General features: G+C 46.4%; 1 protein-coding gene across 1 annotated transcript in view; it reads right to left on the reverse strand.

The window, feature by feature from the left end:
* KCNK17 (potassium two pore domain channel subfamily K member 17) overlaps positions 1-27,752 on the reverse strand; it is a 46,729-nt gene that overhangs the window by 6,572 nt on the left and 12,405 nt on the right. The window contains exons 2-4 of the mRNA XM_073338561.1: positions 15,764-15,878; positions 4,576-4,742; positions 1,857-2,025 (exon numbers count right to left, since the gene is read on the reverse strand). Coding sequence (XP_073194662.1) covers positions 1,857-2,025; positions 4,576-4,742; positions 15,764-15,878 — 451 coding nt within the window. The remainder of the gene's footprint in view (positions 1-1,856; positions 2,026-4,575; positions 4,743-15,763; positions 15,879-27,752) is intronic.

Genomic DNA, 27,752 nt, shown 5'->3' on the forward strand with positions numbered 1-27,752 from the left:
ATTCCCGAGTACGTGTTACTGGCCTGGAGTGGTAAAGTGTCCTACCATGAAGGACGCAATAAGGCTGCCCTCCCCAGAAACCTTTTGCAAAGGCTTTAGGACTACATCTAGGAGAACCGCAAATGCCAGGGCAAAGTAATCCTTTCACATGCTTGCTTTTAAACCATGTATAGTATTTTAAAAGGTACACTCACCAGAGGTCCCTTCTCCGCCTGCTGGGTCCAGGAGGCAGCCTTGGGTGGTACTGGCTCCAGGTCTAGGGTGAGAAACAGTTCCTGGCTGTCGGGAAAACCGGTTTCTCCGCTTGCTTGCTGTGAGCTATCTACAACCTCCTCCTCATCATCATCTTCTTCGTCCCCAAAACCTGCTTCCGTATTGCCTCCATCTCCATTGAAGGAGTCAAACAACACGTCTGGGGTAGTGGTGGCTGAACCCCCTAAAATGGCATGCAGCTCATCATAGAAGCGGCATGTTTGGGGCTCTGACCCAGAGCGGCTGTTTGCCTCTCTGGTTTTCTGGTAGGCTTGCCTCAGCTCCTTCAGTTTCACGCGGCACTGCTTCGGGTCCCTGTTATGGCCTCTGTCCTTCATGCCCTTGGAGACTTTGACAAAGGTTTTGGCATTTCGAAAACTGGAACGGAGTTCTGATAGCACGGATTCCTCTCCCCAAACAGCGATCAGATCCCGTACCTCCCGTTCGGTCCATGCTGGAGCTCTTTTACAATTCTGGGACTCCATCATGGTCACCTCTGCTGATGAGCTCTGCATGGTCACCTGCAGCTTGCCACGTTGGCCAAACAGGAAATGAGATTCAAAAGTTCGTGGTTCTTTTCCTGTCTACCTGGCCAGTGCATCTGAGTTGAGAGTGCTGTCCAGAGCGGTCATAATGGAGCACTCTGGGATAGCTCCCGGAGGCCAATACCATCGAATTGTGTCCACAGTACCCCAAATTCGAGCCGGCAACGTCGATTTAAGCGCTAATCCACTTGTCAGTGGTGGAGTAAGGAAATCAATTTTAAGAGCCCTTTAAGTCGAAATAAAGGGCTTCATTGTGTGGACGGGTGCAGGTTTACATCGATTTAACGCTGCTAAATTCGACCTAAAGTCCTAGTGTAGACCAGGGCTATGTCTAAGGGGCCCATCACTAAAGTAATTAAGCACCAAACAAGAGTTATGAAGAAAGGGGGTTGGGGAGGGAAAGAGTCTATAAAAAGGTATTTTCCTCTTTCTCTTTCCCAGGCCTTTAGGGGTGTGCATGTTTCTATATCTCGTGTTTTCAATGGGAAAAGCTTTATGAAAAAGGCGTGCCCTGTGTTTCAACATGAACACAGTCAGGGTTGGGCTCTGGCAAAGGGTTTTCCTCTGGCAAAGGGTTTTGGAAGCTGAGAACACTCTTCCCCTGCTGCCCGACAGTCAAAACCTAGGCGTCTCTCTTGGATTTGAGAGAGGAGAAAGTAGCGACAACCTGTTTGTAGAGTAGGATCAGGACGAGACAAAATGCTCTAGGTGTCGAGGTTTTACGTCGCAATACATCACATTTTAATATCAGACTTCACGATGAAGGCTATAATGCTCTGACTAGTTCTGGTCTCACAAGGCGCAGGGTGGCTAGATGCAGAAGGACTTGAAGAGATTGCTTTCCACTTCCTGCCATACAGAGGAGTCACCATGCATGACCTGGCTATCTCAGAAACCATCTCCACCTCTATGACCCCTCCAACTCAGCAACCTACCAGTGCATTTGTCATCAGTCCTGGGAATCATTAAAGGGTTAAAACTGCCAAATGGGTCTCCAGTATGCCACACACTTTTTATTGGCTTCCACTAGGTGAGAGTGATGAAATCCCAGCTACTTACCAATCACATAATCTCCAAAGCCTATTGTGCTGAGGGTAATGAAGGAATAGTAGAATCCTTCTTCATAGGTCCAGCCTTCTATCACAGAGAACAGAAATGGGGGTAGCAGGAGGAACAGCAACAAGCCAGTCACCAGCGCACAGGTCCTTGTCAATATGGTTGCTGCCTCCTAGTCAAACAGAAAAGAAAAACCCACCAGATATAAGGCTGGAAGATTAGAGCAGACAGCAAACAGAGGGCTCAGCACTTCTTGAGCACGTTGCGAGTTGACAGACACGTGCTGTCAAGACAAGATTAATGATCTAGCTCAGGCACTGCATCCAATGGCATGAGTGGAGTTGGCTGGGCCAGAACCAAAGGTTTTTGCCTTGTCCAGGCCAGGCAAAGTTCACCCTGTGCAAAGGGACATCACAAGCCCTTTGCCCATAAGTCTTGGTTAGAACCTCTTAGGGCATTTTTCTCCTTTTATTTACAGGATGACAATGATACCATTCACAGAGCTACAGAGCAAGGAGCTGCAAACATTCTCTCCTTGGAGACCAGTTGTTAATAAAGAGATTAGCTTGTGGACACCTCCCTTCATGGTCACAGTCATGTGGACCACCTCCCATCCCATTTGTGATCAGACACATGGGTGAAATCCTGACTCTACTGATATCAACCCCCCCATTGTCTTCAGCGGGATCAGGATTTCACCCAAGATCTCTGTGGCAACTACCGCTATTACATCCCATTACTATTATGGGATATTAGAATTACGGAAGTGTTTAATGTATTACTAGCTTCTTTTATTGCAGCTGAAGACCAGGGGTGACAGCCCAGGATAAACCAGCTTGCTGTGTGTCACCAGATGTCCCTTGAACACCAGTGGAGAACCTTTCCTGTAGAGAAGGCAGTATCAGCACCTCTGTTACCAGTCAGTTTTCAGGGGCGTACAGAACAGCCTAAAGTTGAAATGTGTTAGTAGCGTGTGTCTCGGACAGAAATTCTCTCTCACCTCCAAGAAAATACATCTTGTATATTTAAAAATGTCTGGGCATGCAATGTATATTTCTGAGTTCCATGTCAGGAATGCAGTAGGGTGAACAGTCCCTGTATGTCAGGGAGGAAGTGCTCCTTTGAGATTAGCTAGTAAATAACAGAATAGAGAAACAGTGGAGGGAACTCTCTTGTGATAGAGAGAATCAGACTGTATTTGGAACTGCACACGCTCAATGGAAAGGTGCTATTAGCTAAATTCTGAATGAGACATACAGAGGCAACATACGTGAAATAAATAAAATATTCAGCACATACCCCAGCTTAGATAAAATGAGGGTGGGAATCTCAGTTCATTCATATTTGTGCACATCACTGAACCATAGATATTGGCGCATTTCAGCATGATGGGCAATCTCTACAGAACAGAGGCTGAGGAGAGGTACAGCAGGGGGTGCTACAGGTCAGGAATGGGGTGTACCCTCAAAAGAGGAAGGTGGGGAAAGAATCAGGCCAGGTCTGGAATAGCAAGGTTTGCTGCAGATCAGGACTGAGATACAATAGCACAGCTGTGGAGGGAAGACCTACACTTTACCTGTGTGCATAGTGCCCGACTCAAGCCAGTACCTCACTTCTGTGAGCACTAAATTCAGAGCCGTTTTCAGGTTTAATCCACAAATGCTCCTTAGTAATTCTGGAGTGTAATTCTGACTAAGACTAATGACAAGCAGATCAAATGTTCAGGCAATGTGAACTGCACCCACAATCTGGCATTTTTATTGTTATAGGGCAGGGGTGAGCAAACTACAGCCCATCAGGGCTTCGGATCCGGCCTGTGGGATTGCCAGCTCCGTGGCACAGTGGGGCTAAGGCAGGCTCCCTGCCTGCCCTGGCCCTGCACTGCTCCCGGAAGTGGCTGACACCACGTCTTTCTGGCCCCTAGGGGAGGGCAGAGGGCTCTGTGTGCTGCCCTCGCCTACAGGTACCTCCCCCGAAGCACCCAGAGCGCAGAGCCCTCTGCCCACCCCTGTTCCAGGGGCTGCAGGGACATGGTGCCAGCTGCTTCTGGGAGCAGTGCAGGGCCAGGGCAGACAGGGAGCCTGCCTTAGTCCCGCTTTGCGCCGCTGCCACCCCGGAGTTGCTCCAGGTAAGTGGCGCCAGGCCAGAGCCCGCACCCTGAACCGCTCCTGCAACCTGCACCCCAACCCCCTGACACACCCCACATCCCTCCTGCACCTCAACCCCCTACTCTGAGCCTCCTCCCACACTCCAACCCCCTTTTCTGAGCCCCCTCCCACACTCCACACCCCTCCCTGCACCCCAACCCCCTGCCCTGAGCCCCTTCCCGCACTCCGCACCCCCTCCTGCACCCCAATCCTCTGCCCTGAGCCCCTTCCTGCACACCACACCGCCTCCCACACCCCACACTCCCTCCCGCACCCCAACCCCCTGCCCCCGCCCTACATTCATGGCCCTGCATGCAATTTCCCAAAACATTGTGGCTCTCGGGCCAAAAAGTTTGCCCATTCCTGCTATAGGGGAAGCTGCTCATCAGAACAGTAAGTAAAGCTATCAATTAACTAACAGCTCTTTGTGATATCAGTACAGATGATTCGGCTCCTATAAACCAAAGGTTAAGGTAGAGTAATCACTGCTTCCCTTATTGGATAATTCACCCCATCAAGCAGACAACCCTTCCATCTTAATGTGTGGATCAGACACTTATGGCCAGACTGCTTACCTGCCAGTGCAACTTCTCCCCCAGGCGCTTGGCACATCGCTGAACCCCAGACAGCATCAGCTGCCCAATCCGGTTCAGGAGGATGAGGTTCAAAGGAATCCCAAAGAGGGCAAAGAAGATGCAGAAGATCTGAGCACTCATAGTGCTGGGGCTCAGGTTCCCATAGCCTGGCAGGAACGGAACAGAGAGGGGTAAATTCTGATGCACTCCTCCTCCCCCACAGAGATAGACGTCCATTTTTTACACTAGGAAGGGGAGGTCGCGGCTCAAAAGGGCCAATGCCAGTCCCCCCACCCCCATGTATAATTTTAATTACTCCCCATTGTTTGTAACATCCTCTCAGAGGCTGGGGAAAAAATGTCTTTCCCTGCCAAATTTTTTTCCCTGTTTCCATTTGCCAGTCACTGAGTTTCCTCCCCTTACGCACTGCCCAAGCCAGGGATTTGACAGGAATATTTACTTCTTTGTTCTGGAGTGAGTATTATTGACGTCAGTGTGGCACTGGGAATAGGATTTGTTAGACAACTGCTGATACATAGCCAGTAGAAGACTATCTAGACCATAAAACATTGCTTGTCTTTAAGACACTACATAAATGTTGGTCTTTTCTTTTGAAGGGTGACTCAGAAACAGTGAATTTGTGTGGGGGGTGTGGAGGGTGAGAAAACCTGGATTTGTGCTGGAAATGGCCCAACCTGATGATCACTTTAGATAAGCTATTACCAGCAGGACAGTGGGGTGGGAGGAGGTATTGTTTCATATTCTCTGTGTGTATATAAAGTCTGCTGCAGTTTCCACGGTATGCATCCGATGAAGTGAGCTGTAGCTCACGAAAGCTCATGCTCAAATAAATTTGTTAGTCTCTAAGGTGCCACAAGTACTCCTTTTCTTTTTGCGAATACAGACTAACACGGCTGTTACTCTGAAACCTGACAATTAGGCTTGTGCACTTTTTGCTTCGTATACATTATAAAAAGGAGGAATAAAAATTACATGCAATTTTTGTTTCTCTTTAGAGGATGCCTTTAAGTTAAGTGATGGGGTGGCATAGAGTAACATTTTCAAAAGTGCTCAAGTGGCTGATGAACCTATGTCCCATTTTCAAAAGTGACCTTGTCACTTAGAAGCCTAAACGGCATTGAAAGTCTTTATCTCCCTGCAAAAGAACCAATATTCCCCCCCACCCCTGATCTTTAGTATCTGGAGGACATGCCCCTCTAGGGAATAGTTTTTGGTCTGAGGACAGGTCTATGCAGCAAATGAAGATGTGAACGTAGCACAGGTAAGCACACCCATGCTTGCTTTAATCTAGCATGTGCAGGTAACAGCAGTAGTGAAGATGTGGAGCCAACTGCTTCAGCCTGGGTTAGCAACCCAAGTCCATATCCACGACTTTGCTCTGTTGACCCTGAATCACTTGTCAGGACTGGCTTCTAATATACACCGCACTTAACACCTTCTGATATTTCACGTGAAGAACAGCTCTTCAAAGGGCTAGCTCTAAAGTTCTGTCCCTGGCAGGAGGCAGGGGTCTTGGAGAAAAAAAAGGAGTATGTGATCATCTAATTAACGACTATCACAATGCACACACCCATGAGTGCTGCATTAAGGTTGCACCGGCATTTCCTAATGTTTGGGTGCTTGACTTTGCAACCTTAATGTTCTTTTAAGAGAGATTTTTTTAAATGTAATTGTCCATAGAGTCCCCTGCACAAGTTGTAGCTCTGTACAGAGCAAAGGGAGTAAGAAGTTAAAGAGGTCCAGGCACATGACAAAAGAGGGTGCTGGATAGTTTGGGCAGGGTAGGCTACTTATGAGAGAACATGTGTGGTGTTTCTATGGCTGGGTCTGTTCCCTGGGTGTGTTGCACTCCTGTGGGATTCTGACTGTTTCCAGATTCTCTCCTGGACATTAGACTCAGGGCATTTTCCAGGTTCCTTTGGTCCTGAGGGGACAGAACTGGGAGGTATTTATCCAGGAAAGCTGAAACTCAAACAGGAGTCATGCTGACCCAACGCGTATCTATATAACCAGCCAGCTATGAGTTTCCTCTCCTATCCTCTGTTTAAAATGAACAAAGGTTGCGTATTGGCTTGGGCTGCTTTTCCTTTTCCTCCCTGATTTCTCATTCCAGCACTAAAGTTTTCCACAGCCTTAGTGCTGCGTGGGCAAGAAAAGCTGGCAAAGGTAGGAAGAAAGGACTCTATTGTTAGGATCACTTTGGGAAACAAAACCCAAGAGGAGGCTGATCCTATCTCAATGTTCACAGAGATCAGACCCACCTTTCCCTCTGGGTTTGGCTATACTACGCAAATTATAGTACATCATCGTATCAGTGTAAACACAGCCATGTAGTTATATGGTGCACCCTGGGACTCACCCCAGTAAGCAGGTTACCCTAGTGCAAGCTCTGCCTTACACCAGAGCAGTGCGTCTACATGGGGGTTGAACTGGCTCCAAAAACAGACCTAACTGCAATCTAGACAGGGCCTTTGTGCCACCCAAACCTGATGCTGTCATCTCGCTTAGGGCATGCATTACACAGTGATACTCAGGAAAGCTAAGTGAAGAAGGTGTGCTGTTAAAGTGCCTATATTAAAGCCATGGGGAAGCTCTCATTCAGAAGTGGCTTTAGCTTAACTCACTTCATTCCCTGAATTAAACTGAAGTGGTCTAAGGCCACTTCATTTCAGAGTGAGAGTGTCCACACAGGGGTTTAATGTGATCTAATTTATCTATTTTAAATTCACATTTTCAGTTCATCCCGCTTAACTTTCCTGAGTGCCCTTCCCCCACTGACCGCAGAAATGCACAAGCACTGAGAGCTCTTTCACAAGGGGAGGCTGACATGTGGCCCCGGGAGCATTGCTATGCAAGTCCCTTATCTTCAGTGCACAAACCAGCTTGTCACGCTCCAGCTCAGTCAGGGTAGTGGCACCTCCACCCTGAAGGTGACGGGCGCTGCAGCTGGCTGTTTCATGTAGTCTAGCTGCAGCTTTCAGGCTCCTAACAAGTTATCAGTGTGCCCAATCTAGCCTGGATGCCTCCTTACAGACAATGGGGCTGATTTTCAAAGGCTCAAAGGGCAGTTAATTGTCCAGCTGCCACCGAAAGCCTAGGGGAGTTGGATGCCTAACTCTCCTTTGCGCCGTTGAAATTCTGTCCCAGTGTCAATCTCACCATTTTTTAAAGCTTTCTGTGTGGCTTTTCGCCATGTGTGTACCTGTGCCAAGTCTGCAGCAACAGGAGCAGCAGTTAGCATGTAGATCTCAAAGTGTTTGCCAAAGGTGGAAAATTGTGATTACCGCCTTGTATAGGAATTGGTGGGGAACAAAGGCAGTGAAGTGACTGGACCCTAGTGGCAAGCTGCTGACATGTACAATTAAGAAGATTGTACTGGATTTTTTAAACTCAGGGAAAGCTGACAGTTGTGGGGAGCACATGGTTTAGACAGACACCTCCCTTAGGGGAGGATTTATTAAAGGGGATACTCTATATCCTAGTAAGGAGGAGAGGATAGAAGTTAATAAAGTACAAGTAGGAGCTGAAGAGAAAGAGTCAAATGAAAGAGTCCCATTCAGTTACATCACATGAAGGCAGACAACTAAATATTGACAAATTCTATAAGTGCTTGTATACAAATGCCAGAAGTCTAAACTAAGATGGGGGAACTTGAGTGCCTGGTATTAAATGAGCGTATTGATCTAATAGGCATCACAGAAACTTGGTGGAATGATGATAATCAATGGGAAACAGTAATTCCAGGGTACAAAGCATATAGGAATGACAGAGTAATTCACGCTGGTGGGAAGCAGCACTATATGTGAAAGAAAGCATAGAGTCAAATACAGTAAAAAGCTAAGTGAATCAAACAGTACCATAGAATATCTGTAGATAGAAATTCCATGCTTGAATAATAAGAATATAGCAGTTGGAATATACTACTGACCACCTGACCAGGATGGTGAAGGTCATTGTGAAATGCTCAGGGAGATTACAGAGGTACCAAAACAGAAAACCTAATAATGGAGGATTTCAACTATTCTCATATTGACTAGGAACCATGCCACCTCAGGATGGGATGCAGAGATAAAGTTTCTAGACACCATTAATGACAGCTCCATGGAGCAGCTAGTCCTGGAACCCTCAAGGAGAGAGGCAATTCTTGATTTAGTCCTAAGTGGAGCACAGATCTGGCCCAAGAGGTGAATATAGCGGAACTAATTGGTAATAGCTTTTAATATCCATGTGTGTGTGTGAAATACCAAAGAAACCCAACACAGTGGTAGCATTTAGCTTCAAAAAGGGAAACTGCACAAAAAGGAGGAAGCTAGTTGAATGGAAATTAAAAGGAAAAGTCACAAGATTAAAGTGCCTGCAAGATTCATGGAAACTTTTTAAAAGTACCACAATAGAGGCTCAAACTATATGTATATCCCAAATTAAAAAAGATAACAAAAAACAGAGGACCAAACAAAAAAAAGACACTATGGCCAGTTAGAGACATAAAGACATCTTTTAAAAATTGGAAATCAAATCCTACTGAGGAAAATAAAAAGCAGCATAAACTCTGGTAAATCAGTATAAAGGTATAATTAGGCAGGCCAAAAAAAGAATTTGAAGAGCAACTAGCAAAAGACAAACTTATTTGCCAAGATGGTCAGGGACGTAACCTCATGTTCTGGGTGCCCCTAATCCTCTGACTGTCAGAAGCTAGGACTGGACAATAGGAGATGGATCACTTGATAAATTGCCCTGTTCTGTTCATTCCCCCTTGACCATCTGGCACCGGCCACTTTCGGAAGACAGGATACTGAGCTAGATGGACCATTGGTCTGACCCAGTATGGCCGCTCATATGGTCTTACGTTTCAGTTGACCCAAATCAGCCTTTTTTGGCCAAATTTTTTTTTCTTTTTTTTTTGGACAAAACAAGTCCCAGCTCTAACTGGAATACTTCCACTCATTGGGGAACTCCACTACCTGCTGGGAAGCCCCAGGAAAACAGTCACATATACACAGACAAGCATGGAGGAGCACTTACTTTTTTTTTTCCACTGCATGCATCTGATGAAGTGAGCTGTAGCTCACGAAAGCTTATGCTCTAATAAATGTGTTAGTCTCTAAGGTGCCACAAGTCCTCCTCTTCTTTTTGTGGATACAGACTAACACGGCTGCTACTCTGAAACCTTACTTGGCACAGTGTTCCAGAGCTGCCAGGAATTCCATGATTCCACAGATCTGAGCTGGCCTTTAACAGTCTGTGGCAAAGCCTTAAAATACCATCTCTGACTGTCCTCTTCCCGCAGCCCGCTTCTTATATCTGTCTTTGGGGCATTACACTGTGTCAATGAGCACTGGGAGGGGAGCAGGGGAGGACAGAAGGGATTTATTTTGATGTACATTTGCAGCTCTTCCCTGACGCCTGAGATGGGAGTGGGGAGAATGGACGAGGGGCACTTTCACTGCATCCATCTTATGTTTAAAATGTCTCACTGAAACTCATGCATAACATCGCTTACCTTTGTGAATAGAAAGTGTAAAGGAAGCCCTGGGTAAGTGCCCCACAACCTGAGACAGCACTGCATCCTAGAGCTCTGGGATCCAGTGGCACATGGTACCCTCACTGCATTCAGTGAATAAGAGGTGCCACAAAGGCTGACACTGACGTACCCCAAAATTCACTCTCTCCTCAAATCCCTTCACTGGCTTGGTTTGCTTCTTCGGCATCAAATTCAAGCATCTCATCTTCACCTTCAATACACTTCCCCATTCCAAACCTGCTTGAGTGTTTGTATACAGCCCATAGGTACAAGGTCCCTGCCCTGAAGAGCTGACAGTCTATACTGATCCTGGCAAGAAAGGCCATGGCGGGAGCAGGTGTGGGTAACATGAATGAGGAGGGAGGATGCACCACACAGAACAGGTTATAGAGTTGTTTGGGGGATAAGGTTTGTTGCATTAGTCCTTTTTGTATGATCATGTATTTACTGCTACGGTTTTTAAAGGGATCTAGAGAATTATTGTTGGAGGGTTTTGAGAAAGGGAGGGGATTTGAAAGGATCTGAAGGAAATGGAGGCTCTGTGGAAGATCAAGGACATTCCAGATGTGAGGGACAGCAGGTGAAAAGGCCCAGAGGTACACAAAGGGACCTAAAGGATGACAGGGGAGGTGGAACTGGCAGAGTGCCAAAACTCTCAACCACAAGCATTCAAAAACTATGAGTCAGATGCCATAAAAATCACAAGATTGGCCTAAGAACAGGAGATTCTAAAAATGAAAAAAATTGAGGTGGTTCTTATCTCCCTCTGGTCTTTGAGCCGGCAGGGATCAGACTTTCAAGCTTTTCTCGGCAGCTGGAAGGGCTAGAAACTTACTTTGTCTTTTTAAACAAAAGTTGAGAGTCTCACATTATCCTGTGACTCCAGGAACTGAGACTGTAAGGAACTCACCAAATATCCTAAGAACTGATAACACTGGCGTGCAGGGTCTGAACAGGAGATTTTTGGGCAACAGGGATGAGAAGCAGAGGGTTCTGAGCTGACAGAACTTTGCGTAGGGGGACATGGTGTTTGAAGTAGGTGGTGAAGATGATACAGAGTCAGAGAAGGGACGTACGTGTGTGTGTGTGAGCGAGCGAAACGAACAGAGCTGTGGGTGAGGGCAGTGGCATTTTGCAGACTGGAGGGAAGCCAGGGAGCTGATGGAAAGGCCAGAAAGATCACAAGGTGGGAGACAATCAAGGCAAGGACAAGGGCATGGGTAGCAAGGGTAGAATGTGAAGAAGCTGTGGAGGAAGAAGCAGGAGGCTTTAAGCAACAGCCTGAATATGAGGGGTAAATTCCATCCAACTTCTCCTCTCACTCTGTACCTATGATTTCTTTCATACTGCCGCCTATGCTGGGGACAACCTCTCTCTTGTCTTCCAAACCACTCCTAAACCTCTCTGCACTGTTCTCCCATGACTGCATCCCAGCATGGTCCTGCATCAGAACCATCACCCTGTACATCACATTTCTCTGAGCCTGACTGCAAGTTCTTTGAGAAAGGACCTTGCCTCTTTACATGCTTTGAAGAGTCAGTCTCATTCTTAGCTATGCCCTGAGGTCTGGGACCATGCTTCCTTCCTAGTAACACCTTCTGATGTCTCCAGAACTTGCATAAACATGGACAGGGCTCTCAAACATAGGGGCTCTATGACTGTATTTTCCCCTTAGACACTATACTGCCATCTAGTGGGCATTACTAGAATAAAATGTACAGTACCAACAGGATTCACAGAATTAAATGTCAAGCACTTGATCCTGCAAATCCCCACTCGTGTGAGTAACTTTCACCGTCTTGCCATTCCCAAGCATTCAACAATCACAAAATTGACTTAAAACTCATGAAATTTTGACTGATAAGTCTCAAAATGTAAGAGGAAATGGGGAATCATGAAAACATAAAATCATCACTGATAAAATTTGCAGATGGCACAAAAATTTGGGGAAGGGTAAATAATGAAGGGGACAGGTCAGTGTTATGGAGCAATCTGTATTGCTTGGGAAACTGGGTACAAGCAAGCAATATGAATTGTAATATGGCTAAATGTAAATGTATACATCTAGGAACAAAGAATGCAGGCCATACTAACAGGATGGAGGACTCTATCCTGGGGAGCAATGACGCTGAAAAAGTTTTGGGAATGGTGAATAATCAGCTGAACATGAGGTGCCAGTATGATGCTGTGGCCAAAAGAGCTCATGAGATCCTGGGATGGATAAACAGGGGAATCTCAAGTAGGAGTAGGGAGGTTAATTTACACTGTATTGGGCATTGGTATGACCACTGCTGGAATAATGTGTCCACTTCTGGTACCCACAATTCAAGAAGGATGTTGATAAATTGGAAAGGGTTCAGAGAAGAGCCACGAGAATGATTAAAGGATTAGAAAACATGCCTTATGGTGACAGATTCAAAGAGCTCGATCGATTTAGCTTAACAAAGAAAAGGGTAAGGGGTGACTTGATTACAGTTGGCATGGAGAAAATATTTAATAATGGGCTCTTCAGTCAAGCAGAGAGAGGTGTAACATGATCCAATGGCTGGAAGTTGAAATTAGACAAATTCAGGCCGGAAATAAGGTATAAATTTTTAACATGGAAAGTAATTAGCCACTGAACCTATTTACCAAGGGTTGTGGTGGATTCTCCATCACTGGCAATTTTTTAAATCAAGACTGGATGTTCTTCTAAAAGATTGGATCTAGGAATTATTTTGGCGCAGTTCTATGGCCTGTGCTATACCGGAGGTCAGACTAGATGATCACAATGGTCCCTTCTGGCCTTGGAATCTATGGGTACCTACACTGCAATTAGAAATTGTAGAAATCATAGAATCATAGAACTGACCTCGAGAAGTCATCTAGTCCAGTCCCCTGAACTCAAGGCAGGACTAAGTATTAGACACTTGCAGCTGGCCCACTCCAGGTGACTCAGGCTTGCAAGGCTCTGGCTAAGGGTTCTTTAATTGCAGTGTAGATGTTTGGGCTCAGGGTGCAGCCCGAGCTCTGGGACCCTCCCACCTCACAGGTCCAAGAGTCTGGGCTCTAGCTTGAGTCCAAACGTCTACACTGCAATTAAACAGCCCCTTAGCCCGAGTCCCATGAGCCTGCTGACATGGAACTTACTGAACCCTAAATCACAACCTGCCTTGCTTTCCTGCAATCATAGCTATGCTGGTAGTTCTGTGCCCCCCAATTATCATAATATTGGCCCCATGCAAATGTACCTTTAATAAAAGGAGAAACATTCTGACACTGCTCAGTCCAAATTCTGCATTACTAAGCCCAAAAGGTACCTGCTTAAAATACAGCAGAATTAGGACATTAAAAAAAGCCCCCCCACCCCAAAATTATAAAACCTTCCCCGTGATTAAAAATGACCAGCAGGACACCCCGAATTTATCCTGGGGCTCCTCCACACCATCAGGCCACAGTCCCCAGCCAGGCTGTAGATGGGACATCTCTTCTGTCATTCTACTCTCATTCATAAAAGGAGAATGGGTAGCAGATTTGGATTTTTAGACAGTCTCTTAAGTGGTATTTCTGTGCTTCAAACAGAATGTAATGTTACAAGGCATTAGCCTCCTAAGAGGTGCCAGTTTAAACTAACTGGTTTTGGTCAGTCAGGTTAAAACAAATGTTAAAGGTTTGGTTTTTTTTTTAAATTGTTCATGCATACCAAGCTCACCTCCCAACTGCTTTGGTTTCTATTTAACAGTGGTCCATCAATGTTTTGTAAGTAGAAGAACTACACTGACGTGGTCTATCTACCTAAGGTACTAATATGCCCCCCATTGTCATAACATCTAAGCACTTCACAGTCTTTAATGCATTTACCCTCACATGCCCCGGTGAGCTGGAGAAGTGCTGTCGTCTCCATTTTACAGATGGTGAGCTGAGGTAGCAAGAGCTTGAAGAACCCAGACCTCCCAAGTCCTCAGGTACCACACAAACCACTGGACAACTCTAAGCCTTGAGGAATGTGTGTGGGGAAGGGAAAAGACAGAGACAGACAGACACGCACATGCAATGCCACTGGCTTCATTGTGAAAAAAACAAAAAAGCACTCTGAATTCTGAGTCTCCCGATGGGACTGCCATTATAAAAACATTCCAGCTAGCATGGTTGTACCCCTCAGCAAAGCCAGGGCATACGCCTTAACAGCACTAGAGTCTAAAACCCTGTTGACACTACAAAAAAAGACCTTGCTAGGAAATCATTTTTAAAAGACAAGTTAGTTTTGCCTGGAGTGTAGCTAAGCACAATGTGGCTAAAATGACTTTGGGGAAACAGAGTCACTCCAGTTGGCTTGGAAAGGATGTATAATGAACTATGGGAGTAGGCAAATGTGCTCTGAGCAAGTAGTTTGGTTTTAAGTCAGAGCTCAGAGCACCTAGAGTGTCCAAACTTCTCTGCTCCATTGGGATGACTGAGCACCTGTAGAATCTTCTGTCTAGATTCTAGAACGAGGCTACACCGCCATCCTGTGGTTTATTCAGACACAAGTGCGTGCAGCGGTTCTCAGCTTTCTCAGATTCAAAGCACATGAAAAGAAAACCAGGGTGTCCAGGAAGAAGCCAGTAAAGTCATGTGGGTGTCTTTTCTTTTTCTCAGCTTGTAGAAAAGCTAACTATTGTATTATTACTGCTATAATTCCTGATTTCCAGGGTCAGCATTTTTGACATCAATGCATTTTCAGTACTAAGCAGAACAGTAAAAACAATTCGCCGTCTGCACAACATGTAGATAGATTTGGGTCTGAAAAATGACTCAAAGATCAAAGAGGGCTGAAAAGCTGGAAATCTAGAATGACCCCTAGTCAATTCCTTTGACATTCAGTGACTGATGCTCTAAATCCCATATCAGAGATATTAATATATTGGCACATACACGAAGGACAAGATTTCAGAGCTACTGGCTAGACAATGGCTAGACAGGGGGCCACGGGCATTTATTAATATTATATATATGAGCGACTCCATGTAACCCCATGTGCTTTTCACTGTTACCATTCTCTTCCTTCCATTCCCTTCATTTCTGTGGAGCATCCATTTGTTGCAGCTTGCCTTAATTAGGTTGTAAATTCTTCAGGATAAAGACCACCTCTTACTAAGTATTTGTACAGCACCCAGCACAAAGGGGTCCCAGACCTCAGTGGAGCTTTTGGGCACTAACACAATATAAATAAATAATCATTGGAATGCAGAGGAAGTCACGGTAATTTTTACATGCCAGCTCCAAAGTGATTCGTTAAAATTTGGCTCCAAAAAATCTCTCCCTGATTCCCTAGTCCCTCATTATTCCCCATTTCCTCATTAGTCCCACATTCACTCCACCCACAGCCCAGATACTCCACAGTATGGGGCTTAGAGATCAAACTGACTTCACCAATACCAAACCAGGTGGGTCCTTGACTGCTACGCAGATCAGCAGGCCCTCCACAAAGCTCAGCTTGGGAGTCAGGCAGAAGCTCACGAGAGACAAATGGGCTTGGAATCTGCATGCAGTTTGCTTCTATTTGAATACCGGTGGCTGGGAAAGCCAGTGTCTCAAAAGGAGGGAGCAAGGTGTGTTCTTGTGATTATTCCCATGCCATCCATGTTCCACCCAGGTTACCCACAACAAGCAGCAGAGATCTCCTACCGATGGTGGTTATCGCAGAGACGGAGAAGAAGAAAGAGCCAACAAAGTTCCATCTTCCCAGACTAGTAGAGTTTCCCTGGAGGGTGAGGCCGCTCTTATAGGCCTTGATGATACCCTGCAAAGAGATGGCAGTGAATATAGGTGAGACCATCAGCCCATGAGGAGGTAACTCGAGCTGTTCTTTGTGTAATTGGCCTTTGCAGTGCTGTGTGATGATAATTTAAATTATAACCCCCACTCCTCCTCCTGCTTCTCTCTTAGGAGATGTCATCAGTGTGAGGTTAGGAGATCCATGGGCTGAGAAGTCAGGGAGGCTAAGGTCATCGCCTGTTTATCATCTGGTAACCCTGACAACAGGCTCTCTCTGTGCTGTAAAAGCTGGAGGAGACAGTCCCCATCCCAAAGAGCTTGCAGTCTAAGGCCTGGGTTCTCCTGGTACATTGAATAGTACCTTAGCCAGGCCTATACGTATGGGCGCTACAGAGCGGTAGCTATGCTATTGTAATCCCATGCAGTAGATGCAGACTACAATGTTGGAAGTGATTTTCCTGTTACTGTAGGAGCTCCACCGCACTGAGTGATGGTAGCTAGGACGACAGATACGTTTATGCATTGACCTAGCTGCATTTACAGCAGGGGTTAGGTCAGCATGGCTATGGCATAGTAGAGAGGTGGGTTTTTCACACCCCTGAGTCACCTAAGTTTATAGCGTAGACCAGGCCTAACAGAAACTATGCTGACTGTAAGCCAAGGGAACCTACAGAACAAAGGGCCTGGGGAAGGATTTTAGGGCCAGCAGCATTCCGTAAATCAGTCACAAGTTACCTAGACTGTGTGGGAGAGAGACAGGAAGATAGGAGGTTCCCAGATAAGAATCCAACAAGGGTTAATCCACTTAACCCCAAAGCAAAAGCTCCTGAAAGGGGTCTGCATATTGCAGGATCCATGAAGCAATAAGTAAGCCTTTACATGTGGATGACACATACCAGATCCCTTCCCCACACTTGGGAGGAATGCATACAGTATAAGAAAGCTCTGTACAACTGCGAGAAGGAGACATACCATATAGCAGGACCAGTCTAATAATCCAGGGCAGTCACATCAGAAACTGAGCAATGCGCCAGATGTACAGACCCTGCCTCATCACTGTTGTTAAACTGGTCATATGCACAGAGACTTGGGGCCTGATTCTGCTCTCACTTACAACAATGTAAATCTGGAGTAAATATGCTGAAGTCAGTAGAATTACATCAAGTTGGGCCCTTGATGAGTTAACTGTGCCAACACCTGCGTGCCCTTTGTCATACCAGTAAAGTCACTGATGTGGAAAAATTGATCTGAAAATAGCACTATTCTTAGGACATACATAAACCACTTTACAACCTTAACTAATCCTCCTGGCACCCCTGGGAGATGAATTATTCTGCAATGCAAAGTTGAATCAAGAGCACACTGAACCTATCGCCTCTGAGCAAAGCCAAGCAGATATCTAGTAACACAAGCCCCTGCCTTGCTCAGTCACGGTGCTAGTGATAATGCTCTCATCCTTCACAATAAGGAGTCACTTTCAGCTCGAATTTGCCCCCAAATCTGGGTTTTGTAAAGATAAACTCTTTTAAACTAATAATCCATTGAGGTACTTCAGGGACCACCAGCACTGTAGGATCCAAGAACTGACCAACAGATTTAAGGAGTGGGAGGTAAGGAAGTATTAGTGTCCCATTTTACAGATAAGGAAACTGAGGCACAGAGATGGGCTATGCCTTGTCCAAGGCCACAAAGGAAATCTGCAGCAGGGCTGTGACATATAACCCGGTCTCCTGAGTCCCAATCCAGTGCCTTAACCATGAGGTCTTCCTCCCTAAGATCAACAGAAATGTTTCTGAATCCTTTTTCAAATGACAAAAGGATTCCTTTTTCTCTCCTCCCCCCGGACAAATAAACATGGCTCAGCATGATGCCACTGAACGAGCACCAAAAAGTGACATTAGGGAGAAAATAAAATCGCAAATGACCCGCACGTGACCATTGTCTGTCTAAGGAGAGAGCAACAGGAAAAAAGAAAACAAGCAGAACAGGTGGCGAACAGTAAATTCAGTGCTGAAAACTGCAGGAATGCAAATACTCTCCTGTGTTGCTTGTATGGAAGGTAAGGAATTTGATTGGCAATTTTTCACCTTTTTAGAGGGACGCCATCCCACAAAAACACAGAGAAGAGATTCTTTGAAAGGTGAAACCCTGTGTGAGGAAAGATTGCCCCTCCCTCTCTGCGAAGACAGCATTAAGCATCCATGTTCGCCCCCATGGTCTTGTTTACACTAAGACCCTACCTACAAGAGGGACAGTTTTGAAAAATTCCCCACTGTTGCTCCTGCTGGCTCAGTTCCTCTGGTGTGAGCAGCACTTGGAGCCCTAGTGTAGTGGGCTCTCTCCCACCCCGCCCCGCTCCGCATTTAGCACTGTGTAGGTTAGACCAGCAACAGTGCAAGGTTCAAGTATTTCTACCACTGTATTCTGACAACACATGAGCCCTGTATGCTTAAACCAGTGGTAGCAGTAATAGTGTAGAGAACACACTAGCTCTCACACTGTAGACAAACAGCAGCTCCCAAATCCATGCAGCTGCGTTTCCACGGCACAAATGTGGCTTACAAGCAGCATGTTCAGAGGCACGTCTTCTGTTTACCCAAACCTCAAGCTCGTTCAAGGCAGGTGAGTCACAATGATCACCTGTTAAGCCCTGACAACGTGCTCTGTGCTGTACAAGATGCAGGAGACAGTCCCTGGGCCTGTCCCAAAGAGCTTGCAATCTGAGGGCCACATTGTCCTCGCATATTTAGTACCTTACCTATGTTTACACTATGGGCAATAAAGAGGCATAGCTATGGTGCCATAACTATGCTGCTGTAACCCTGTAGCATAGGCTGCATCTACATCGATGGAAGGGTTTTTTCTGTCACTGTAGGAACTCCGCCTCCCTGAGCAGTAGTAGCTAGGCCAACAGAAGCATTCTTCCATCCACCTAGCTGTGTCTACACCAGGGGTTAGGTTGACATAACTATAGCATTTTGCACAACCCTGAGTGCCACAGCTATGTCAACCTACATTTTAAGTGTAGATTAGTCTTTACTCTGTGAGTAGTCCCATTAATTTCAATGGACAGCTCACAGAATAAATTACTATTCAGCATGCGTAAGGTTGGTAGGCTCTGGCTTTATGTGAAGAAAAGGAGAAGACAGGGCACGGTGGGAAAGGATTAACTTTCTCTGCATCAACGTTGGGATTTATCAGGCTGCAAGGGATCTAGGCTCTAATCTTTAATATGCCCTGTTATGCCTGATGTATGGCCTCTTGAACTGCGGTTAAGAAAGGTGTGGATAAGCAGCATTACTGGCAATGGTCTGACAAACTCACTACGCCCAACACATGGCTGCCATAGTATTTATCTATAAAGAACGTTGTGTGAGATATCAAATGAAAGCCGGTGACACACTGGTCATTAAGATCATGCACAGATGATAGTTTAAAAGTTATGTGTTATATGCTGCAAGTGTATCAAGGTCTGAGTCACCAGCAGAGACAGGTTCTCTCTCAGACTGGAAGTGTTTGTCCAGCTAGCTAACTGACACATGAATTAATCATTGTAAGCCATACACAATGGGAGCCACAGCTGCATTCCAAATCAATATGAGGATGCAAAATCAACCTGGGGGTCAGCACACTGGAGAACAAGCAAGGGGGCAGAAGCGTTTTCCTTGGGGGTGCACTGCAAAGGGGTGTAGTTCAAAGGTTTATTGGATAACAAGAGGAAGGCAAGAGGACTCCACTTCATCCATCATTGAGAGAACACAAAGGACGGTTTCACATGTAACCAGTTATTCTTACTATCCTTGCTCACTGTCTCCTGAAATCATAACCTTTGTTAATAAACCTTTTTGTTTTCACTATAAATAAATGACAGCACTGTGTTGTTAAAAGGGAGCTGAGAGCTGACTCAAGTAAGCTTGTGTGTGTGTGTTGTCCTCTGGGAGAACTTACCTGGTCATTTCTGTAAGTTGCTATGCCAGGGGCCAGATGCCACTGAGGGGGAGGCTGGCAGAGGGGCTCAGGGGTTGCCATTTGTCTGTCACTAGCCTGCACAGAGATGGCGAGGTCTGCGGGGACCTGCAGATAGGTGCCTGTTGGTGCCCTGAGGCTGTTGGTTTCAGGGAGCTGAGCTACAGAAGGCATCAGGCAAAACTGCTTCAAGCTAAGCGCAGGTGGTGGTGAGATGCCTCACAGCCCTGAGTCCTAGTATCAGCCCAGGACTCTTAAGGTGTCTGGAGGCTTTTTTTGCTCAGCTAATCTAAAAAGAAAATATATTACAACTTCTCTGCATGCTGCACACCTACTTCCTGTTCTCTGTTAAGCCTCACTTTGGTGTAAGTTCAGCTGTAGTCAAAATTGCACACGACACCAAGTTTTGAAAGCAGTAAACACTCGGGGACAGAACCACCCTGCAAAGAGCCCTGAAGAGATGAGAGCAGAGAAGGCTGCAAGGAACAAAGGGATATTCTACACTAATAAATGGAAAGTGCTTCACTTAGGGAGAGGAAATAAACAGCCCAGACAGGACATGACGAGAACAAGCAGCACATCAGAAAGGACAAAAATATACTGTTGTCCTTCCGTTCTGCAAACACACCATCTAAAATATCATCACTGAAGCGTGACTTTTCTCCATTCATCTCTGGGGCAGGGGAGTTTCTAACCTAAATCACCACTCAAAAGTAAGCATTGGGCCTGCTCATGCAAGGTGCCAAGTGCTCTTACCTCCTGGGAGTTTAGGGCACTCAGCACCGTTGCATGAGGTGCTCAGCACCATTAAGCATAGAGCCCAGGGTTAGCCACTTCCCTGTTGTGCCTTGTTATCAGAAGCATCCAGATGACATGCCTCTCCGGTATGCCCCGTTGTACTGGTCCCAACCTGCTGTCCCATTTATTGGATAGACCTGAAAATCCAAAACCTTTCTGCTAGAATATCTGGTTATTCAAATGGCAGGAGTTTGTGACTGCCCTTAAAACTACAGGCAAAAGTGGTATGCTTACTTTGTAGCCAATGTGTAGGATTCTTGGGTAGGACAGAGATCAGGATATAGGAAGTTTTCTATCCAGATGCAGCCAGAGTTCATTGTAATAAGACAATATTTATTTAATAAGATTGATTTATTGGTATCTGCATATAAAACATAGAGACAAGGAGAACAGAAATTAGAAATAACCTCACCCAATATCCACATACACAGATATTCTACAGATTTAAGGAAAAAAGCCCAGAGCTTTGGCTAAGGATTCCTGTTGCCCTCACTTAGAACAGGCATTTATCAGATAGCTTTTTCAAGACCCAACACTTTTAAGATCGACTAATAGATATGAGTGTTCTGCCTCCAGTTATTCAGAGTCAAAGGCTGGTCCAAGAACTCAAATGGTTGACATCAGTCAGGCCCAGTCAATACCATCAAACCCTGGAGAGTAAGTTACTTGTAGAACACTTGAAATAAATACGGAGACAAGGTGGGTGAGCTAATACCTTTTATTGAACCAACTTCCGTTGATGATAGAGACAAGCTTTTGAGCCACACAGAGAGGGATAGCTCAGTGGTTTGAGCATTGGCCTGCTAAACCCAGCGCTGTGAGTTCAATCCTTGATGGGGCCATTTAGGGATCTGGGGCAAAAATTGGGGATTGGTCCTGTTTTGAGCAGGGGGTTGGACTAGATGACCTCCTGAGGTCCCTTCCAACCCTGATATTCTATGATTCTTCTTCTTTGAAAGCTTGTCTCTCTCACCGACAGAAGTTGGCCCAATACAAGATATCTCCTCACCCACCTTTTCTCTCTCATATCCTGGGCACAGACACGGCTACAACTAAACTGCATGAAATAAAGACACTCAGTCATGAAATTGCTGTGCTTGGACCTGATATTTTGAGAGCTTGGAAAGGTCACATGTGTAAGTCAAAGGACAATATCAATCAAAAGAGGAAGTACAAGGAGAAAGCAGAACCTTAGTGGTTAAACCAAAAAACAAAGTCAGATATAGATTCTGCTCCCGTCTCTCCTGAGCGACTTGCCGTGTGACCCCAGGGAAGCCATTTGCCTTCTCTGTGCCTCATGTTCCCCACTAGTAGCAGCGGGATAAGAACCTTTCCCTAGCTCCTAGGGAAGCGTTAACGTCTGTAAGTCGCTCTAAGCTCCTCAGACAGACAGCTCTGTAGAAGTGCAAAGTGATTATGGAAAGATTCATCCATCCATCCAAGTGGGATCTTTTGGATTTCGATACCCTGACGTATCAAAATGTAACTTTATTTAGAAGCTGGCTTTCTCCTCACCACCTAGCCTCATCTGTTTCTGCGTGGCACCATCTGTGATGCAAACCCCACTTTTACATACTCTTACGAAACCTACCATGACGTCCCAATCCGGTTTTCTCAGATGAGGAAGGTGCAGGCGTGGCTTTCACAGTCAAATTGCTTTATCTAAAAGCAGCTTTCTGTCCCGTTGCCTTCCTGGCCTCACAAACACCACATTGCCCAGCAGCACAAGCCATGCCCTGTGAGGTGAGTGATCCTGGGAAGGACCTGCATCCATTTCGCTTAGCTCTGCAGCCAGAAATTTGCAAAGGGAACTGGTGCCCTTGGCAGCAGTGGCTCTCCATGCAGTCGGCTCATCAAAGCCAGCAGTACTTCAAATCTTTATTTCCTGATACCAGTCACTGCCCAATCTTGTGCCTCCTTCCACACATCACGGTCCACAGCATCACCTCCTTTAGCCCACTGGCAGCCCATGGAGGGGTGGTAGTGTTCCTTAGTGCTCGCTCACTTAAAGAATACTTGGAGGGTACAGCCCCCATTTCTCTTCCCAATCAACACTAATGAGCACAGCCCCTGTTGTCTCTTACTGCTTAAGCTTCCAAACAAAGCAGCATTCTGGCCTCCTGTCCCAGCACGGCCACCTTCACTGCTCCAGTCTGACTTTCAGCCTGTCACACTTCTTAGAGTACCTCTACACCGCAGAGGGTACCTGGATCCAGGAGCCCAGGCAAGCGTACCTGAGCTTGCCAAGCCACTTGTGAGGGTCCACATTGCAGAGCCACATACAATCCATACCTGTGTGTAGCTGTATCCACAGTGGCACTGTAGTTACCTGGGTTTGGTGCTGGGATTTTGAGGGGGGCGGATGGGGAAGTATCCCAGAGGCCTTTAATTTGAATCTCTTAAGAAACTGTTTTGATGTAGTGTGTTAGAGCAGAATTTCTCTATCCTTCCCAGTCCCCCATGTGGAAGTGTTCTTAGCCTGCCGACACATTGAGCGGAGCCACTTCCAGCTCTGCACGTTTTTCACTTCCGTGCCCTCCAGCCAGTGCCACACCAGGGGTCCAGCACAGGTGGATGAGCTGTTCCTGCTTGGTGCTGAATTGTTAACACAGCAGGATAAAAGTAGAGGGTATGGGAGATGGTGGAGGGCATTTTCGCAGCTGTTTCTGACCCTCAGAAAGCGGCAGTGGATCTTGAAGCTTGAACATGCTGGATGCTGACATAGCAGAGCAGAGACACATGCTGCAGCAGCTGCTGGGTATTTCCCATATGCAGCCCAGCACTTCTGGTGTAGGACAACTAGAACAGAGTGGTGGGATCACATCATCATGCAGTTCTGGGGGACCATCAGAAGCTGCAGAACTCCTGCATGAGGAAGGCCACCTTCACAGAGTTGTGTGAGGTGCTTGCCCTGATCCTACAGTGCCGGGACACACAGCTGAGGGAGTCCAGAACAAGACTGCTATAGCCATCTAGACGCTGGCTACCCCAGCTTGCAACAGGTTGGCGACTCCTCGTTTGGGGCTGACAAATCAACTGTTGGCGATGAGGTTTCTGATGCGGTTTCTGAGGCGTTTTTTGCTGTAGCTTCCCCACACATGATGGACACTGCTTAGACATCTGAAACAGCAGCTGGCGTTGAGAGAATGGGGTTCACACGCTGCACTGCACCACCAATGGCACTCATGTGCCCATAGTTTGCTCTCCACAAGGAGCACATGAAGGTGTCAACTGCAAAGGCTCCCGCTCAAGTGGTTGTGCTGGGGTGGGCCGACTGCAAAGGCAAGTTCATGAACACCAGTGTGGGATTCACTCGCAAGGCGCATGATGCCAGAGTGTGGAGGAGATCTGGCTTTTACCCACTTAGACAAGCAGGGACTTTATTCCCACTAAATAACATGGTTAACAACATGGCTGTCTGTGCCCACTGTTATTTTAGGAGACCCCACTGAGCATCTACTGCCCTGATATTTGAGCACTCAGCAGAACATTTCATTACACACATAGTGATTGTGGGATAGTGGTAGACTGTGCATGTGACCAATGGAAGGCAAGATGGCTCTGCATACAGAATTGTCTGGATGCCAGTGTGGGCAATGCCACCCGTATGATCGAGACATGCTGTGCCCTGACCCATGCCTGCGAGGATAAGGGTGAAAATCTTGGCCAAGAGTGAGCTCAAGCCACTGCTAGTTTGCAGGCCTGGTACAAGCAGCCACAAAGTGCATGTGGGACTGGGTGCAGGTGAGCAAGGGAAATAAGGGTTGCCTGGTGTGCCCACACCCTAGCACCACAGGGTGACAGGCATGGGGGAATGGGATATGGTGTACTGCTGTGGTACACACATCCGTTTGTTTGATATTGGTTTTCTGTGATTATAAGGGTGTTGGGTACTTTATTAATATCTTTGGATACAACTTCCTGACTCTTCCTTCTTTCCCAAGCACTCACGTACCAACGTACTGTACAACCAAAAGAAAAAGTATTAAAATAAATACTGATTTGAAAAGCAATGCAGGCATCGCAGCTACCTGGAAACAAACAACAGTGAAAATAAAAACAGTGCAAGAGTATGCAAACCTGTGCTATTAAATAAAGTGCAAGCACTTCAGTCTCACTAGTAGTGGAACTGGGTGTCAGAGGTGTATCTGTTCTCCCTCTCCCCGGTTGTAGAGGCATAGAGTGAACAGGGAACATCTGCGAATACCAGGTCATGGAGTGGTTCATAATCTATCCAACTCTTGAATTGCCCAATGGCTGTACTGGCTACAGGATGTGGTAGCATGGAGGAGGGTCTGCCCATGTTGTTGCTGGTGCTGGAGTTGATGCAGGAACTGGGTGCTGCAGGCTAGTAGCCACTAGGGTGAGCAGCTGCTCAAACTTCTCCTTCTGCTGTGCTCGGACGTGCTCCATCATCCTCCAGTCATGCCAGAGGTAGTATGCGAACATTCTCTCCTCCTCCTCTGCTTTCTGCCTCTTCCTTTCCATACCCTGCTCTTCTTTCCCTCTCCGATTGGCCTGGTGTGTGATCCATGTCCAAAGTTTTGATGTATTTCATAGAATCATAGAAATGAAAGGCTGAAGGGACCTCAAGAGTCCAGCCCCCTGCACCCTGGCAGGAACAAGTATACCCAGACCATTCATGTAGTGAGTCACCCCAGAGCCTTTTCCTTTTCCCAAGCTGGTTCAGGATCCTCTCCCCAAGAGGCTTGGGTGGATGCCTCAGTTTAGCAGAGGTGGAAGGTCCTGCCAAGGAAAGGAAAGAAGATATTTTTTGTACATGGAAAGGAAGAGGAGAATTCCCCCGTTTTTGTTCTGTGTCATGGCAAGACAACAGTTTGATACTTTTATCTACTTGGAATGACTTTATTTCACCACTACACTTCAGCCAGTTCAGAAGCTCCTGCAAGCCAGGTTACCAGCCCACATATACACTATGGTAAGAATTCCAGATTTAATGCATTAAAAAGAATAGGACATTTTTTGGACCTGGGATGTATGTCTGTGGGGCGTGACTAGGGACCTGCTACAACTATTGCTTTTAACATTATTCCAGGCCAAGGAATCCTTAGAGGATGTTAATCAGCTGGAGTTCCCTGAATAGGAGAGAGAGCAACTTCTCCAGGCTAATGGAGGAATTCTCTCTATCTCCGCAAAGAAAATTTTACATCATCTGCTGAATGAAAAGGAGTGAAGAGGGTTTATAAGCTACCAAGACAGATGTTGGAAGTTTGTCCTACCTGGGAATCTCACTGACCGTCTTGAGTTTATCCTATATGAAAAATTCTCAAGCATCACCAGCCAGGAGCAGGGGGAAATTCAGGTGAACATTAGAAGGATGGTGAATCAGGATGCAGAGGCCTGCTAACAGCAGAACTGTTCCCCTGACTCTGGCCTGGAAAGTGTGCTACAAATGGGAGCCCTGGAAGGCTAAGTATTGCTGCACCAAGGAACTTTTTCAACTTAATACAGCCACTGGGATTTATAATCCAGGATGTTTGGGCCAACGCTGCAATGCTGCTATCGCTATAATTCTACAATATGCTACTTGTGTGACAGAATTACGAAGAGCTGTATATGCTGACATATGCACTTCTGCTTGCTAAACCTGTAATCCCATCTTTTGATATATATTTTAAATAATCAGCGTAAATTTAGTAAGAATGACTCACTAGTTGCATGTTTAATTGTTTCCCCCCTACTTGGACTCCATCTTGGATCACACGTGGTGGTTGGGGGCTTAGGGTGGAGGAAGGGGGCCAGGACAATGGCATGGCTTTTGCCCTAAGCTGAAGCTAAGGCCAGCCTCTAGCACATAATATCCTTCATAGCAATAATTTTATTGGCCATCAGACAGAAATCCCACCCATTCAGGGTGCAATTTCCCCCCATAATAATGACAAAGATGGCGGCGACAGCCACTTACCCAGCTGTGGCTCCGGCTCCCGGTCTAATGCCACTTCCTCTCCAGGCTGTTCCTTGGGACAGTCCCCAAACAGGTCTTCGGAATATGGTCCCAAGACATCCCACATCCGTATGGCCTACTCCGGAGCTGTTCCAGCACCATGGTCTGCTCCTGCTCTTCCACCTCCTCTGCCACGGGGGCCTTCTCTGGTGTTATCCCGGTCCTCTCTGACTCCAGTATAAAAATCATACCAGCCCCTCTCAAAAGCCTGTCGGGCACAACTGGGGGCTCTGTACACCAGGTGAGGACAAGCACCTGGTCCAAATCCTTGTAGCAGACAGAGTTTCCAGAACCTTTGTATTGCAGGTAGGCACTCTTTAGGATTTTAATGCACTTCCAACACTGGGCAGCCATATGCTTGATCCCCACCTCCCCCAGCCTCTTCAGGATGTTATCATAACAGTACAGATTTCGGGTGCATCTCCCCAAATCATGTTCTTTTCTGCACTCATACCAGAGGTTAACTAGAAACCTGGTGGGGTCCTCTGTCCAGCGAGCACATGCTGGGATGGTATCTTATAGGGTTGTCTGGCTGAGGTGAGCTGCGTATTGCAGAAACAGAGCAGGCTGCGTGGAATGAAGAGTTGAACACTGACCAGGTGGATATAAACCAGGTAGCGTCTGGTGCACCGGAGGCAAGTGGGAAATGAGTTGGTAGAAGGGCTGTAAAATACAGGTCTGGGGAACCATGGGATGACACAGGAGGACAGTCAAAAGCTGAGTTCCACTACCCAGGTGTTAGATACATCCACACTGCAAAGTGGGAAGGTCAGAGCCCACCTTAAAGTGAAACCTGGGCTATAACCTATATCTGCAGCAGGGCAAGCAAGCCTGGCTTCAAAGCATATATAAACCTGAGCATAAGGGTTTTGTGTGAGGAAGGCTGAGGTCCATTGGACTAAAAACTTGGAGGCAGCCCGGGATAAGCTTGCAGTGTAGAAATATCCCTAGACTGCCCTTCCACAGAGGATTAATGACTTGGTCTTCATCCAGCCTTTGAGACTGAGCCCAGGTCTATACTACAAACTTTTGCCAGCCAAGCTATGCTGGTCAGGGATGTGATGAGTATAATCCCTGACAACATAGCTGTGCTAGCAAAAGCCCCTAGCGTAGACACAGCTATACCGGCAAAAAAGTCCTTGTGCTAACAGAGCTGATTTCGTTTGGGGA

The sequence above is a fragment of the Lepidochelys kempii genome, chromosome 3 (assembly GCF_965140265.1).
Source record: "Lepidochelys kempii isolate rLepKem1 chromosome 3, rLepKem1.hap2, whole genome shotgun sequence".
NCBI lineage: Eukaryota > Metazoa > Chordata > Testudines > Cheloniidae > Lepidochelys > Lepidochelys kempii.